At 51.8% G+C, this 17,111-nt stretch overlaps 2 protein-coding genes across 3 annotated transcripts in view; one reads left to right on the forward strand and one right to left on the reverse strand.

Annotated features, from left to right (window-relative positions):
* Positions 1–7,001, forward strand: part of KIF1C (kinesin family member 1C) — a 22,968-nt gene extending 15,967 nt beyond the window's left edge. For both annotated transcript variants that reach the window (XM_045527138.1, XM_045527137.1), the window contains 5 exons: positions 2,181–2,264; positions 2,644–2,830; positions 2,961–3,033; positions 3,995–4,609; positions 5,769–7,001. In XM_045527138.1, coding sequence (XP_045383094.1) covers positions 2,181–2,264; positions 2,644–2,830; positions 2,961–3,033; positions 3,995–4,609; positions 5,769–6,452 — 1,643 coding nt within the window. In that variant the 3' untranslated portion in view covers positions 6,453–7,001. The remainder of the gene's footprint in view (positions 1–2,180; positions 2,265–2,643; positions 2,831–2,960; positions 3,034–3,994; positions 4,610–5,768) is intronic.
* Positions 7,002–12,066: 5,065 nt separating this feature from the next.
* Positions 12,067–14,478, reverse strand: SLC52A1 (solute carrier family 52 member 1). The gene is made up of 4 exons (XM_045527144.1): positions 13,833–14,478; positions 12,845–13,715; positions 12,624–12,747; positions 12,067–12,531 (listed from the first exon to the last, which is right to left on the reverse strand). The coding sequence occupies exons 1-4, from the start codon at positions 13,960–13,962 to the stop codon at positions 12,319–12,321; spliced, it is 1,338 nt and encodes a 445-aa protein (XP_045383100.1). The 5' UTR covers positions 13,963–14,478; the 3' UTR covers positions 12,067–12,318.
* Positions 14,479–17,111: the final 2,633 nt, after the last annotated feature.

A 17,111-nucleotide genomic window follows, 5' to 3' on the forward strand; every position in this document is an offset into this window, starting at 1 on the left:
CTCCTTTAGAGGAGACTTTAGGTTATGTGCTTTTTAAAAACTAATAGAATTAAAGGGCCAGGTGCAGTGGCTTACTCCTGTAATCCTAGCATTTGGGGAGGCTGAGGCGGGAGGACTGCTTGAGCCAGGAGTTTGAGACCAGCCTGGGCAATAGTGAGACCGCCATCTCTACAGAAAATACAAAAATTAGCCAGGTGTAGTGGCACATGCCTGTATCTCAGCTACTTGGGAGGCTGAGCAGGAGGACCACTTGAGCCCAGGAGTTTGAGGTTGCAGTGAGCTATGATGACGCCACTGCACTCTATCTAGCCCAGGCAACAGAACAAGACCGTGTCCCTGGAAAAAAAAAAAAAAAAAACTAAACCAAAGCTAATAGAATTAAATGACTTCAGATTACCTTGTTTATTGTCTGTCTTACTGGCCAGAGGTAAGCTCCATGAGAGCAGGGATTTTTATCTCCACTGTATTTCCAAGACCTAATAAAATAGTGCCTGGCAAATAGTAAGAGTGCAGTGTATCTGTGAAATCAGTTGGAGGAATTTGGGGGCACCACAGGAAATACAGAAGTGAAGGTGGGGTTAGACTGGTGCCCACTATAGCCGTCCACATCCTATCCTGCTGCCACTTTCCCTGCTGCTGTTCCCCTGACCCATGCTGATGCCTTGGCTGTCTTTCTGCCTGTCCCCTCCCTTCACTCGCCAGCTCATTTCCAGCTTTCTGCCCCTCAGCTGAGTTCTCCACTCTCTTTGTTCTCCCACAGCATCAGTAGTTCCCAGTCCTGCCCAGTGTCATTCTGGTTTTTGTGTTTCTCTGTTACTTTCACTATAAATAATAATAAAAACTAGGCCAGGTGCAGTGGCTCACACCTGTAACACCAGCACTCTGGGAGGCCGAGATGGGAGGATCATTGGAGGCTAGGAGCTCGAGACCAGCCTGGGCAATGTAGTGAGACCCCATCTCTACAAAAATTAAAAAAAAATTCGCCAGGTGTGGTGGCATGCACTTGTAGTCTCAGCTACTCAGGAGGCTAAGATGGGAGGATTGCTTGAGCCCAGGAATTTGAGGCTGCAGTGAACTGTGATCTCACCACTGCACTCCATCTTGGGTGACAGTGAGACCTCGTCTCTAAAATACATAAATAAAAATTTACGTTTGCGTATTATTTTATGGTTTACTTATTTGAGCCTTTCAATCACTCTTTAAAGAAAGACTTCATTATCCCATTTTGTAGAAGACCTTAGAAGTTAGATGACTTGCTCAGCATCCCTGGCTAAGGAGACACAGAGCCTGGGTCTTTGGGATATCTCTCCATGATAATTGGCACTGCTCCTTGAGGGCAGGGAGCTTCGTCTTGCATCTTCATGTCCCCAGCAGGCAGCAGGCTCAGGGATTTTTTTTTTTTTTTTGAGACAGAGTCTTACTCTGTTGCACAGGCCAGAGTGCTGTGGCGTCAGCCTAGCTCACAGCAACCTCAAACTCCTGGGCTCAAGGGATCCTCCTGCCTCAGCCTCCTGAGTAGCTGGGACTATAGGTGCACACCACCATGCCCAGCTAATTTTTTTTCTATTTGTATTTGCCCCGCTAAATTTTTATATTTTTAGTAGAGACGGGGTCTTGCTCTTGCTCAGGCTGGTATCAATCTCCTGTAGGCTCAGAAATTTGTACTGAGGAGCACCTCTGTAGATGTTTGGGTCAGGTTGATTTTATCTTGTCATATGCTGTGGCTTGAGATTAGTCAGGTGACAGTTCACAGGATGCATTAGACAGAGACGTGGGCTAGGAGCCTGCTGGAGGAATCTGGGCCCGGGTAGGGAGAAATGTCAGTGGGGAAGGTAGGAAGGGACATCTGCAAGGCAGAAATGACAGGCCCTCTATCCAATTGAACATGAGGAACGAATCCTTTTGAGAATTTTTGTAAGCTGCTGCTGGGGAGGATGGTGGTGGGTGAGTAGGGAGCCATTGCAGAGGCTTCTGACATTGTAGTCGGGGCTCTAATCCTCCTTCTGCTCTTCCTTTCCCGTGCTGCCTGCCACCAGAGGGGCCATGGCACCCCCACAGGTACTGGGGGTGGGATTGGTGGTGCATGTGTGGTTTTGGGGGATAAGGCAAGGTGGGAATCTGTGACCATGACTGGCCTTTGCCCAGGTCTGATCCTTCCCTTCCTCTCTCCCTCTGCTCAGTGGTGGTCACGCTGGAGCCTTGTGAAGGGGCTGAGACGTATGTCAATGGGAAGCTTGTGACAGAGCCGCTGGTGCTGAAGTCAGGTAGAAGACATGGCTGCATGTAGGAAGTCCTGGGGGAGGGCTTTCTGGGCACATCCTGGGGAATAAATAAGAAATAGCATGAGGCTATGAAGAAGGAACTGGAAAGTGAAGATGAAGGGTCACGTCTTGGTTTCTCTTGCTGCCCCAGGGGAGCAGGAAGAGGATGCCAAGCTCCCCTGATTCCCTTTGGCTCACAGGGACAGGGTGTTTTCTGAGGATAACCGGGGCAGTGTCGGCTCTGATTGCTCTCGGACTCGGGGTGATGGGAGAGAGGGTGTCAGGGCACCTGGGACTGGGGAGGGACCTGTATACCTTGGGTGTGGGGATGGGTTTGCTGCTGTGGGGGAGCGAGTCTACTTTTCCCTCTTTCCTTCCCTAGGGAATAGGATTGTGATGGGCAAGAACCACGTTTTCCGCTTCAATCACCCGGAACAGGCACGGCTGGAACGGGAACGAGGGGTCCCGCCACCCCCAGGACCACCCTCCGAGCCTGTTGACTGGAACTTTGCCCAGAAGGAACTGCTGGAGCAGCAAGGCATCGACATCAAGCTAGAGATGGAGAAGAGGTATGAGGTGGGGTACCTGTGCACCCCGTGGCCTTCCAGGCCACCCCCCCAGGCCCCCAGACCCCAGCATCCTTCTGTTTGCAGACACCCCACTGAGATGGCTCTTCCTTCCCTCCCTGCCCAATCCCAGGCTGCAGGATCTGGAGAATCAGTACCGGAAAGAAAAGGAAGAGGCTGATCTTCTGCTGGAGCAGCAGCGACTGGTGAGGGCAGGCAGAGGCTGGGGACGGGATGGTGTGCACATGCGCTGTGAGCCCGACTCTGCTCTCAGGGCGTGTCGTCTGACCTGGAGTGGGAAGTGGGCATGCCGGCGAGAGGAAGGGGTGGCATCTGGGAGGAGAAAGCTAGGAGAGAAAGGGGACCGGGCGAGAAAACCGTTGCCTGCGGGAACTAAAGCTCCTCCCAGCTGACCAGGGCCTGCTAGACTCCAGTCGATCCTGGGCTGCCTTTATCATTCTCATTTCATCCAAGTACCACCTCTGCTGCCATTTACTTAAGATTTTTTTTTTTTTTTTTTTTTAGACAGAGTCTCACTCTGTTGCCCAGGCTGGAGTGAGTGCCGTGGCATCAGCCTAGCTCACAGCAACCTCAAACTCCTGGGCTCAAGCAATCCTTCTGCCTCAGCCTCCCAAGTAGCTGGGACTACAGGCATGCGCCACCATGCCCAGCTAATTTTTCTATGTATATGTTTTTTAGCTGTCCATATAATTTCTTTCTATTTTTAGTAGAGATGGGGTCTCGCTCTTGCTCAGGCTGGTCTCGAACTCCTGAGCTCAAACAATCCGCCCGCCTCAGCCTCCCAGAGTGCTAGGATTGCAGGTGTGAGCCACCGTACTTGGCCAAGATAGTTCTTTAAATGGGCTTTTAAATTTTGTACAAAATCTCAGATTTGATTAGCTACAGCTAATACTTAGGATGACTTTTTCTGTTCCAGCCACTTAATCCTGAGCACACATCTGTGAGGCAGATACTGTCCTGAGCTTCACTGTGTAAGGAGCAGAGGTTAAGCAGTGTACCCAAGGGTGCTGTCAGTCAGGGGTGGAGCAGCCTTGAACCCAGGAGCTCTGCAGGGGGTGTGTCCGGTGTCATTGGGACACTCTGGGCTGGGCCACATGGGCTCTGGATGCCCTGAGTCCTCTCCTCCTCTTCTCTCTCTGGTCCCAGTATGCGGATTCTGACAGCGGGGACGACTCTGACAAGCGCTCCTGCGAGGAGAGCTGGAGGCTGATCTCCTCCTTGCGGGAGCAGCTGCCCCCTACCACGGTGCAGACCATCGTCAAACGCTGTGGCCTGCCCAGCAGCGGCAAGCGCAGGGCTCCTCGCAGGGTCTACCAGATCCCCCAGCGGCGGCGGCTGCAGGGCAAAGACCCCCGCTGGGCCACCATGGCTGACCTGAAGATGCAGGCAGTAAAGGAGATCTGTTACGAGGTGGCTCTCGCTGACTTCCGCCACGGGCGGGCAGAGATCGAGGCCCTGGCCGCCCTCAAGATGCGGGAGCTGTGTCGCACCTATGGCAAGCCCGAGGGCCCTGGAGACGCCTGGAGGGCCGTGGCCCGGGATGTCTGGGACACGGTGGGCGAGGAGGAAGGAGGTGGAGGTGGCAGCGGTGGCAGTGAGGAGGGAGCCCGCGGGGCGGAGGTGGAGGACCTCCGGGCCCACATCGACAAGCTGACGGGGATTCTGCAGGAGGTGAAGCTGCAGAACAGCAGCAAGGACCGCGAGCTGCAGGCCCTGAGGGACCGCATGCTCCGCATGGAGAGGGTCATTCCCCTGACCCAGGTAGGGGGCCCCTGGCCCGGCCTTCTCCCTCCTGTTCTCCCCACCCTTAGATCTTCCCTTTAGGAACCTGAACCTTCCACCTCCTTCCCCCTCTGTCTTTGGAAAAATTGTACTGAAGTACAGCACAGATTATCTCAGTGTAGCTTGTGAATCACGTGCCTCACAGTCACCAGGCTGCTAATTAAAAATGCAGATTCCTGGCTTCCACCCCAGACCTACTGAAATCCACATCTTTGGGGATGAATCTGCATTTATAATAAGCTCCCCAGGTAGTTCTGAAATATAAAGTTTGAGAACCACTGATATCAAGTGTATAATTTTTAAGTTATTGCTTGAAGAATGCTCACCTGTCTGTACTACCATTTACTCTGTGGTAGCCAATGCGTTCTGTGTTACCTTGTTTAATCTTCACATAGCCTGTGAGTTCTAGTGTTATCACCTAGTCCTGTTTCGCATGTGTTCTCTCAATAAATAAACATTTGAGTGCCTACCATGTGACAGGCATTGCGCTAGCCACTGGGGTCAGTGAAACCACAGACCAGATTTCTACTTTAGTCTTGCTGTCTCGTGGGGGACAGCAGGCAGTCATTCAGAGTTGTAGCTTGTGGTTCCTGAAGGCTTGCCTCTGAGTGCACCGTCTGCTTCAGCCCCACTGTCTTCCTTGCTGCTCCTTGACCGTGCTGGGCATGCTCCGGCCTCAGGGCCTTTGCACCTGCTGTTCCTGCTGCCTACAACACTTTCCCCCCAGATGGCCACAAAGCTTGTCCGGCACTTCCTGCAGGCCATTACTGAAACAATTACTTCTTATGAATCCTCCTGTCTATTCATTGCAGCCAACCCTGTGCTGCTTTTCCTATCCTTCCCCGCAATCTTCTTCTCTGTGTGAAATATAATTTTTGACAACAGCACTATGCATCAGGTACTGTTATTATTGACATCATCTTAAAGATGAGGAAACTGAGGCACAGAGAGGTTACGAGCCAAAGATCCAACTGCACAGCCAGGAAGTGGCAAGGTCATGATTGAGCTCAGACCATCCTAAACTCCTACTCTTCTAGCTGCCTTATCTCTAGGTCCTTCTAACTTATCCTCCTGACTCCACATGTCTCAGGATTCAGTTCTCATATCCTCCTTTTCTCTCAACCTTCCTCCCTCGCAGGATCATGAGGATGAGAACGAAGAAGCCGGAGAGGTCCCTTGGGCCTCCCCGGAAGAATCAGAGGCGGTAGAGGAGGCAGCCCCCGGTGACCGTGCACCTTCAGCCAGGCCCCCCTCACCGCCCCTGTCCAGCTGGGAGCGGGTGTCACGGCTGATGGAAGAGGACCCTGCCTTTCGTCGTGGCCGCCTTCGCTGGCTCAAGCAGGAGCAGCTGCGGCTGCAGGGACTGCAGGGCTCGGGGGGCCGGGGCGGGGGGCTGCGCAGGCCTCCAGCCCGCTTCGTGCCCCCTCACGACTGCAAGCTACGCTTCCCCTTCAAGAGCAACCCCCAGCACCGGGAGTCCTGGCCAGGGACGGGGAGCGGGGAGGCCCCAGCTCCACCCCAACCCCCTGAGGAGGTCACTCCCCCTCCAGCCACCCCTGCCCGCAGGCCTCCAAGTCCCCGCAGGTCCCACCGCCCTCGCAGGAACTCCATGGACGGAGGGAGCCGATCCAGGGGTGGGGGTTCTGCTCAGCCTGAACCCCAGCACTTCCAGCCCAAAAAGCACAACTATTATCCCCAGCAGCCCCAACCTTACCCAGCCCAGCGGCCCCCAGGGCCCCGCTATCCCCCATACACTACTCCCCCGAGAATGAGACGGCAGCGCTCAGCCCCTGACCTCAAGGACAGTGGGGCGGCCGTGTGAGTCCCTCATGGGGCAGAGAGGGCCTGGTGGGGCCCCTTGCTAGGAGGATGGGAGACGCCCAAGATGCTGCTTCCCCAGAAGCGCTGGGGCAGGGAGGCCCAGGAGATGAGAGAGAAGGTCCGAGTAGGTGATAGAAGACATGGGGAGACTGAGCGGGAGGCTGAGGGAAGGAATAGGGCACAGAGTTGCCAGGAGCAAACCAAAGTGAAGGAAGAGCGCTAGGAAGCTGCCTCGGGCCGCCCCTTGCAGAGGGGGGCCCACAAACGCTGCTATGGGTGGGGTGGGGGGCTGGGTGCCGCGTAGCCAGTGTTTGACTTTCTTTTCGAGTGGGGGGGAAGGAGGAGAGAACTGAGAGTAGGGCTAGTTCTCCTCCCCAGCCCCTGTCTGTCTGTCTGTCTGTGGTGGGTTTCTGTTTCCAGGGAGGTGTGGTGAGATCATAAGTCATTCCCCCTCCCCTTCCAGGCCTCCTGCTATATTTGGGGGACCTGACTGGTTTGGCTAGAGTCCCACGACGATGTGGAGCTCTTTAATAAAGGATAGCAAACAGAGGCAGCTTGTGGCTGGTTTTTGCTTTGGGGTTTTAATGAAGGTGTAGGTTACATAAGTAAAATGCACAGATCCTAAGTGTACGTCTCAGTGAATTTTTACATGTGTGCTCCCTTGTAGTCACCACCCAGATCAACATAGAAGAATGTGTCTATCTTGTTTTTCTGAACTTCCAGGGTTACATCTCCTCTCTTCAGGGTGCATGACCCATTCTTTTTTCCCCTGCTTTCTTTTTCTCCTGTCCAGAGTCTCCATCTCTGCCCAGAATACCACTCATACTCCTGGACAGAGGGAAAGGGAGGTAGAGGGACGACCAGCCTGTCGATGCCCCACTGGCTCTTGCTACTAGGGAAGGATTTGGGGGTTACGGAGGGGTTCTGCCTCGTTAAGTCACCTAATTTGCCTGAAAGTTCTCCCAAGTAGCCACAACTTCTCCGGATAGTGAGCGTGCTGGGGAAGCTGGCTGCACCTAACTGATTGTTTTCATCCTAGCTGTGTTACTTGCCTTCTGGCAGGGTGTATTCAGTATTGCCAGTGGTATTTTATTTGTCTTAAGACTTTTTAAGAGAGATGCTACCTGCTTGTTTTAATGTTCTGGCTTGGAGCAAAAAGCCCGTGACAATGCCCTGTCATAAATGAGATCACATCCCTGCTCTGCCTTCAGCTTGCCAAACTCTGCAATCCGTGTTTTCCTCCTCTTCTCAGGAAAACACTTCCACCCGCTTGAAACTTAGAGCTGCTTCTCTGCAGCTTTGTGAGGTCAGTCTTGAGGTGCCAACAGCCAAAACCGTAGCTATATTATCCCAACTGCGTGGCCAAACCACAGCTCTGGCAAGGATGCGATTAGGTTCACTCTTGGTTTCTGCACCTGATGGGGGCTACCTTTATTTTGGCGCCTTTAACTGCCAGGTCTTCGAAGACCTACTGACCATGAGCCAAGATCTGGAATGTAATGGATACTTTGGCAAGTGTTTACTTGAGCAGTTTATAATTTGGTCGGGCAGACTAAAAGTGTGAAAGAAAGTGATAGAATACAAAATTCTTGGCCGGGCGCGGGGGCTCACGCCTGTAATCCTAGCATTCTGGGAGACTGAGGCAGGAGGATTGCTTGAAGTCAGGAGTTTGAGACCAACCTGAGCAAGAGGGAGACCCCATCTCCACTAAAAATAGAAAGAAATTAGCTGGACAACTAAAAATATATATAGAAAAAATTAGCTGGGTGTGGTGGCACACGGCTAAGTCCCAGCTACTAGGGAGGCTGAGACAGAAGGATAGCTTGAGCCCAGGAGTTTGAGGTTGCTGTGAGCTAGGCTGACACCATGGCACTCTAGCCTGGACAACCAAGTGAGACTCTGTTTCAGGAAAAAAAAAAAAAGAGAAAACAAAGTTCTCTGCAGGTTAGAGTGAGTTGAGTGATAGAGTGCTGTGGGAGTCGAGATGGGAAAGACAGCTTGCTAGTTTAAAACACAGTTGGGGCCCAGCCTGGGGGCTCATGCCTGTAATCCTAGCACTTTACGAGGCCAAGGTGGGAGGATCACTTGAGGCCAGGAGTTTGAGACCAGCCTGAGCAACATAGCAAGATCCCATCTATAGAAAAATGGAAAAATTAGCTGGATGTGGTGGCATGCGCCTGTGGTCCCAGTTACTCAGGAGGCTGAGGCAGGAAGATCGCTTAAGCCTAGGTGTTTGAGATTGCAGTGAGCTATAATTGTGCCACTGCACTCTACCCAGGCAACAGAGCAAGACCCTGTCTATAAAAAAAAAAAAATACAGTTGGATTATTTTTCCTAAAGACCCTGCCTTACATAAATATGTATTATCTATCTTTTTGTGTGTGTGTGGCATGACAGTAGCTGCATAGGTTATCTACCATCTTAAAAACCCACTTCTCCAGTCTTCCAAGTCAATCTTTAATAATGTGGTCATCCACCTGATGGATGTTTAGATTTTATTCAGAGAAGTGCCCATCAGTCTCTTACCTGTGCTACACGTGCCAGCATTCCACACGCATTTCATTTAGTCCTTAAAAATAACCCTGTAAAGTAGGTCTTTTGTCTCCATTTTTTCAGATAGGAAGATTGAGATTTTTTTTCAATCTTTATCTTTTTGAGAGACAGGGTCTTGCTATGTTGCCTGGGCTTAAGCGATCCTCCCACCTCGGCCTCCCAAGTAGCTGGGACTACAGATGCATGCCACTGTGCCCATCTTCTGAAGACTAAGGTTTGATTAGATTAATGAGTTGACCAAATTCATACAGTTCTTGAGTGGCAAAGTTAGGATTCCAACCCAGGTCAAACTAACTAAAGCCCAGACTCTATCTCATCCCTCTGGAACATCAGATATCATCTCTGCTAGAAACCACTGGCCTTCTCAAATTAGGTCTTCTGAACTATTTCATGAGCCTGCCTCTAGATTCTCGTCTCTTCCAAGTTGCCCTGTGAAGAAGTGAGAGCCGCTATTTTGTGGGCCTCTGGAATCATGCGAAGTCACCTAAACAATCTGCCAGTTTTCTAGCTCACTCAATTTTGACATTTCTACAGTTTCACCCTTGGTTTCCTTGGAAATTCAGTTGGCTTTTCTTCATTTCTTTCTTTGGAGATTTCTTTCCTTTTGTTGGTTATTCATTTAGACATTTTGTTCCATCACCTAGAATTTTTGTATCTTGAACAAATTTGGAGATCTCAATGTATTTTTTTTTAATAGTCTTACTTATGCCTTTCTATATTCATAGTTTCTAATTTGGTTTGGTTTGAAATTGTTCTTTTCCCTTTTAAAGATTTAGTGTTCACAGCTACCTGATGTCACTTTGGTTCAGGGGGACTGTGGGTAGTTTCTACTCATGAAGATCCACCACTCCTGATGAGTCACATGCTACTTGTACCATCATCTTATTCCTTTATAAGGAGTCTTGGGGACCCTGGGCATCACTGGGGTCCTATTTCCTGTACCAGTGGAATTTTAGGGAACACCATCCAGGGTGGTCTAGTTTTAAGTATCCTAATTAACCTAATGTGGCTTACAGGCTCTCCCTATATGCCTGGTCTGTCTCTTGAAAGGCAAGAGGAGACTGTGGCATGATCTGGATAGAGTATGTTACATCTAAAGGTCTGGTCACCAGATGTGAGTTGTAGAAACCGCTTCTCTCATCCCTAAACAATTCCACAGTTGTAGGAGCTGACATTAACCTGCAATGTCCCTGATAGTCTCCTCCTTGATGAGGATCTCCACCTCAACTCCTCCAGTTCCTTCCCCCACCTACCCTCCTTCCCTTAACACCTTAACTGCCTTATGAGTTGTATTTAACTCACGTTAGTTTTGACTCTGCAGCCTCATGAAGCATATGTAACTCACAAGCATATGTAACTCACATGTCTCTTCACCTTGGGAACTGTGAGAACTATTTTTCAAGTTGTATATAACTCACGCACAGAAAAAAATTAAAAATAAAATTTTCATTAAATTAGAAAGGATCATTTTGTTTTCGAAGTTTTTATTCTATTTTCGTAATAAAACACCGTGGCCACAAGGAAAATTTTCTTCTGGTGTGGCAGTCAATGTGTTAAGAAGTGAGGGAATTCCTTCTCCAGTTCCTAACCCCCACCCTGGAGGTTTTCAGATACCTGGGAAAATGAGCTCCAATCCTTTAAAGCTTTTTTACAAATGACTGGGGAAACTGGGCATTCTCGCAGAGCCTTCTCAGCTGGAGAGGAGAAGCTCTCCTTTCTCCAAATCCAGGGCCCCACCCCAGCAGGTTAGGGCTATAATCAGAACCCTTGGAGCACACAGACTTGGACTCTTGCCTCCTCACTAATTAGCTGTGTTACTCTGAGTAAGTCGTGTTCTCTGGGCCTCAGTTTCCTTTTTCTCTCTATAATAGGACTAATAACTCAAGCTGTTGGGAAGATTTGATGAGATAATATGTGCAAAGGGCCTAGCACATATTAGGAACTCAAGGTTGGTGCTATCCCTTATTCCTTGCTCTGAACTGAAAATGAAGCCTTGGGAAAGAAGGAAAGTGCTGCAAAATGAAGTCAGGTCGCAAGAGACGTCAAAGCTCCTCTGCAGCTCAGCCCTCCGCAATGGCTGGCACCCCGCTACCCACCAAAACTTCTCCCCAAACCCTGTTGTTCCACTATTGTCCGCCAGGGGGAGAAGAGGCGCACGTTCCCTCAAAGGCCGCCTTCGCATGCGCGCTCACAAAGCCTTGAGAGAGCCAGGCCGTGCGGGGCCCCGCGGCCGTGCGCGCCCATGAGTCTCCCGGGGGCGGGGCGGGAGGACGCACGCGCAAAAGTCTGGGCTGCTGTTCCGCGCGGCTGGAGTTGGGTCCGGAGGCCTGGTCCTGGGGTGGGGAGGGAGCTAGGTGGCGCGGGGAAAGCAGGGGCCCTGCGGGGATTTCTTCTTCCTCCAGGACTAGCTGCCATCTTCTTTTTCCAGAAGGGACGACCTGACACGTTTCAGAGTTAGCATGTCCCCCTCTTCGTGGATGCTCTTGAGTTCCAAAAAAAGGGAAGAGAAGTATTCATTAAGCCACTTCTGCCATAGCGACTTTGCAGGGGAAGTGGGTCGACCTTAGGGGAAAGGTTGACCTTACTAGAGGAGGTTTTAGATTGGGGTTTGCTTTGTTTGAAATTTTACAAATACCGAAAAGTAGAAGGAAGAAAGTTGAAGTAATCCATGTTTCCATCACCCCAAAGTATCCATTGCTGTCATCTGAAAATGGATCCTAAAATGTTTGTTCAGCAAGTATTTATTGAACTCCTACCTACACTAAGCACTTAGCACTGTTAGGTTGTGGAAGAACTACAGAAGGGAAAGAACGATGATCAGGAAACAGGATTTTTAGAAATCTGTGCAAATGAGTGCATGTTAGAATATCTTTAAGGGACAATTCCATAGCAAATGACAGAATCACTAGGAAAGATTTTGGACAAGAAAACCCACAGAAGAGAGCAGCTGTGGATATGATGAGAAAAGCATTACAATCTGTATTTGAATCTAATTGAACATTAGAGAATATATCTGAAAAATTAACCCAATTCTCTGATTTCATTAAATTTTTCTTGTAAGGTTTTCATCAGATTTTTTTTTTAATAAAAATGCTTTATTGTACAAATCTCATGACAATCTCAGACCCAGTCCAAGCCCACGGCCCCAACCTATCCCTGGCTCCAAGCCTGCTCTTTGGTCTTCACCCTGCCCTGAAGTGTCCATGAGCGTGCCCACGTGTGGGGAGGCCTGCTTGGGCTGGAGGCACTAGGGCACTGTGGCAGCCTCAAGGTGAAGACAGATGGGGTGGAGTGAGGGCCCCATCTGCCCAGGCTCAGGGTTTGCAGGGGTCCACACAATCCTTTCCACTGCGGAACACACGGTAGACGCTGGTGGGAAGGAACATGGCTCCAGCGCCGAGCACGGAGCCCACCTGGATGGCCACGCCAGCTGCCAGCAATGCAGGCCGGCCCCTGCCATGCAGCAGGGAGCTGGTGGCCACCTTCACATATGAGAACATGCCCAGACACAGCACCCACGACAGCACCTGAGAGGGGGGACATAGCAGAAGGCTGAGCATCATGTGCCCCTGCTCCAGGGCAAACCCCCCTCCCCACTTCATGTTCCCACTGTGCTCACCACAAGGACCACCCCTGCAGAGGTGCCCACCAGGGGCGGGCAGGGGCTCAGGCTTGCCAGCACCATCAGGTATGCCCCAAAGAGTCCAGCCAGCAGAGAGAGACCACCCAGCCCTGCCAGGGACCTGTGGGGGGTGAGCAGAGACTCAGGGCTAGCTGCACCAGGACCCAGCCCCCACCCCTAAGTTCCACCCACCCACAGGCTTAGGGCCCCTTGTGCACCTGCACAGCACACCCATGGCCAGGAAGCAGGCAAGGGGGTTGGCGGCACTGCCCAGCACCACAGCCAGGTGGTAGGCCAGGCGCCCGTAGGGCAAGCAGGAAAAGCTCTGCACTGCAGGCAGCACACCGTTGGTCAGTGCACTGGTGACGGCCAGCAGGCCCAGCAGGCAGGCACCCTGGGCCGAGAGCCACCAGTGGGTCTCAGGATCTGGGCCACAGTTGGTGCCCACTGCCTGGCTCGGTGGCTCCTGCAATGGCAAGGCCTCTTCCTCCTCCTCCTCTGTTCCTGGGGTTGCCACTTGCAGTTCAGGCCCTGGGCCCCCTGCAGGTACAGATGGTAGTGATGGCAACAGCAACAGGAGACCATGGAAGGCAGCAGCTGAAGTGACCAGAAGGGCGGTCAGTGCCCAGAAGAAGGTGCTGGCAGGAAAACGCTCAGGGATGTGAAGCGGGGGACCAGAGGTGGCGTTGGTGGGGGCTGGCGGGCACTTGAGGCGGCCCACACCCTGCACTAGGGCCAGCACACAGGGCAGCAGGGCACTGAGCCCCTGACCCAAGAAGAAAGACCTTAAGAAGGGAGGTGGCAGGTGGCTCAGGAAGGGCAGGAAAGTGACATTAGAGGTGCAGCAGGCCAGTGCCAAGACCAAGGCCAGTGTTAGGAAGGCCACAGAGTGGAGCTGCCCTGCCACTGGTGCCACGTGATGCCACAGAGGGGCCAGCAGGGCTGTGCCCACCACGGTCAGCGCCTGTACCACCCGGATGGGGACCTGCTCGCCCTTGCCCGGTGCCAGCCGCCTCCACAGGGTCACCACCAGCAGACCCAGGTTCCCCAGCGCCACACACACAGAGAGGTATGAGGGGAGGCTCCAACCTGCAGGGAAGGAATGATGCCATGTCACAGGCACGATGGCTAAGGGACAAAGAGCATCCGCAGCCCCCCTTCCTGGGCGCACCTGCCCCAGCTTCCCTGCACCTCCCTCCCACTCACCCTCTGGAAGATCTTTTACCACCACAGGCAGCTCCACCCAGATCCCATTGACGGCAGCCCACGAGCCCATGCCGAAGAGAGCCACCAGCAGGTGGGTCAGTGCCAGACGGCCCAGCGCGGGTGCTGCCATTCAGCCCAAGGCTAGGCCCTTCAGGACAGCGCCAAGGTCACAGCCAGCTCTTTCCCCACCTAGGTCCAGAGACGCTTTTGCTCTTCTGGGAACTGAAGACCTCTGGTAGGTAGCTTGGAAACGGGCATGCGGGACACGGAGCCGGAGTCAGGAGACAAGATGGCCAGACTGCCAAGACCCGGGGACCTGGAGGGAGCTCGGCGAAGGGGCGGGGATGGGGAGGGAGGGGCTAAGCCCTCAACCTGGCGGGAGCGCGGCGCCGCACCGCCGGCGAGCGGAGAAGCAGGAAGCCGGCCCAGGCGCCGCGGCCGCGGGAGAGCAAGACGACGACGGCGGAGGGAGCTGATCTTCCTACCACGGCGCACCAGGGGGGCGAGCACCGCCACCGCGCACGGACCCCGGGACAAGGGCATCTCTCAGGCGCCACGCACACCCCGAGGGCTCCTGGATGCCGGAGGCACGTCGGGCTTGAGGAGGGAGTGGCCGGCGCGCGCTCTGCCCGGAAGGGCGCCGGGTCCGGGCTCCCGACGCCTGCGGGTCCGCCACCCGCTGGTACTTACTTCTGCCACGCGAGGGCGCCGCCCTCCGGCCCCGGGACGCAGCCCCAGCCCGAGCCCGCAGCGCCAGGGGTGCGGCTGGGATTCGGGACGCTGAGGGCAGGCCTGTCCGTAGATTTTTAAATCACGAAATAATGCATGTTAATTGTACACAGAATCGTCAACGCTGTTAGAGTTTTAATCCTCAGAGGAAAATGAGGCCCATAAACCTAAGTGACTTGCTTGGACTCCAGTAGGGTAGGACTGCGACCAGACCCCCGCTCAGAGTTCTAGGCTGGTCCTCTTTCCGTGGCATAGCGACAGCGGCATGTGGCTCAGGCCTTACATGGCATTCTCGTTCACTTACCGTCCATCTCAGGGATCGCTCTGGCCTACCTTGTTTTTGTATGGCCTGCGAGCTAAGAATGGTTTTTACATTTGTAAATAGTTGGAAAAAATCAAAAGAAGAATCAGATTTCCCAACATGTAAAAATTATATGAAATTCAAATTTCAGTGTCCATCAGTACAGTTCTGGTGGAACACAGCCACTCCCACCGTTTACATATTTTCTGTGGCTGCTTTCCTGCTAGAAGGGCAGAAGGGATTGGTTTCCACAGAGACTGCGTGGCCCTCAAAGCCTAAAGGGTTTACCATCTGGTCATTTACAGAAAAAGTTTTCCGTTCTATCTCCCTCACTAGGAGGTACGTTCACTGACAGGAGGTACTTTGTCTATTTTACTACCTACCCTATTCTCAGAGATCATAGGTGCTCAAGTTGTTGTTGAGTGAATGAACCAATAAAACCCTAAAATCTGTGTTTTTTAAAAAAAACACAAACCCCTTAGGTGATTTTGATGTGTGATAAGGGTTGGCCTCGCTGCTGAGGGGACAGGCTAAACCAGACAGAAATGTGGTCAAATTGAGGTTCCCACAGTAATACCAAATAATGGTGTTTCTAATACTCTGAGAAGATTAGAATTAAAAAGACATGATCTATTTATCCAATACTTTTTTGTGCTTAGTATGTGCCAGGCACCGTTCTAAGTATTTGAAAAATATTGGCGGGGCACGGTGGCTCACTCCTGTAATCCTAGCACTCTGGGAGGCCGAGGCGGGTGGATCGCTCGAGGTCAGGAATTCGAGACCAGCCTGAGCAAGAGCGAGACCCCGTCTCTACTAAAAATAGAAAGAAATTATCTGGCCAACTAAAAATATATATAGAAAAAATTAGCTGGGCATGGTGGCGCATGCCTGTAGTCCCAGCTATTCACTCAGGAGGCTGAGGCAGTAGGATCACTTAAGCCCAGGAGTTTGAGGTTGCTGTGAGCTAGGCTGACGCCACAGCACTCACTCTAGCCCGGGCAATAAAGTGAGATTCTGTCTCAAAAAAAAAAATTAACAAATGTAATATTTGTAATTAACAAATGTAACAGCCCACTAGAGCAGCTACTATTGTTATTATTTTTTCATTGTACCCTCTGGCAGCAGATAGCTACTATTATCCGATTGCCCCATTTACACATGAGGAAACTGAGGCCCGTAAAGATTAAGATACTCCCCCGACCTTCCACAGAGGGGAAGCAGAGCTGGGCTTTGAGCCTTGGTGATGGTCTAACTCCAGGGCCTGTCTCTTAATTTAGAATTTCACTTCACCTCTAGGCCAGAGGTGTCTGCCACTGCCTATGCGCGAGTCAGTTATTGACAATTTATAACGAAAATTCCCTATGTGTTAGGGACCTCGCAGAGGAGGAAAAGAAAAATAATAAAGTACAGATGCTTCTCTTGGAATGAGTTTGAGACAAAAGAGATCTCTATGTCTTGGGAAATGGAGTTCTGGCTGAAGAGAGGCCGAACGCTAGAAAGGCTGCAACAAGAGAGGCGGGACCCACTCAAACGGAGCCGTGGAGCCGGCTGTGAACAGTTATTGTTCAAAGTGTGCCTGGGGTGGTTGTGATTTCTAGGATTATAAAAGTGCCTTGTGTGTGGGGCCCACTGACGGATGGATACTTGAAGTAGGAAGCGGAAGAACGTTACTTAATGGAGAACATCACTGGGCACTGCTGTGTCCCGAGATCAAATTTGTTCACGTGTGGGGTGAGAGGGCTCATGGAAATGGGAAGATAGGTCATTGTAGTTTTCAATGGGAAGTGCCTCAAACCTTGGGCTTCACCCTGAATTTTCACAAAACAGCAAGGGATGAGATGGAGAATAACCAAGGAGACGGAGTATCTAACTTGCCAAGGTGCAGAGTCCTTCTCACTTGGAGGATCCCTGTGCTTCTTGGTGGACAGGCTCCCTGGGGTACTCCACAGAGGCTAAACAGCCCTAAGGCTATCACTTGCCAGCTCAGCTCACCCTAATGCTATAGCACCATGTGCCCCAGGGAACAGGGTGTCCGGGCAAATAACACTTCTTAGATAGGGAGCGGGTGAGTTTGCAGGGAGTGCAAGGCTGTCCTCATTCAGCAGGAAAGAAGATGATGGCTCCTCCTGCTCACTTACTGTATCCAGTGCACGCGGCGGCAGGGGCAGTGGCAAGGATTTTCCAAGTCTCCAATTTCCGATTTTTCACTCGTAATTTCCTTACCTATTACCCAGAAAGTAGCTGAAATC

Source organism: Lemur catta, chromosome 15 (genome assembly GCF_020740605.2).
Source record: "Lemur catta isolate mLemCat1 chromosome 15, mLemCat1.pri, whole genome shotgun sequence".
Lineage (NCBI taxonomy): Eukaryota > Metazoa > Chordata > Mammalia > Primates > Lemuridae > Lemur > Lemur catta.

Bases quoted from the DNA above. Each gene is read 5' to 3' on its own strand.
- SLC52A1 (XM_045527144.1), bottom strand. From the start codon at position 13,962: ATGGCAGCACCCGCGCTGGGCCGTCTGGCACTGACCCACCTGCTGGTG. The intron at 13,716-13,832 runs GTGAGTGGGAGG...CCTTCCCTGCAG, and splicing joins GGTAAAAGATCTTCCAGAGG to GTTGGAGCCTCCCCTCATAC. The intron at 12,748-12,844 runs GTGCACAAGGGG...CACCCCCCACAG, and splicing joins GCCATGGGTGTGCTGTGCAG to GTCCCTGGCAGGGCTGGGTG.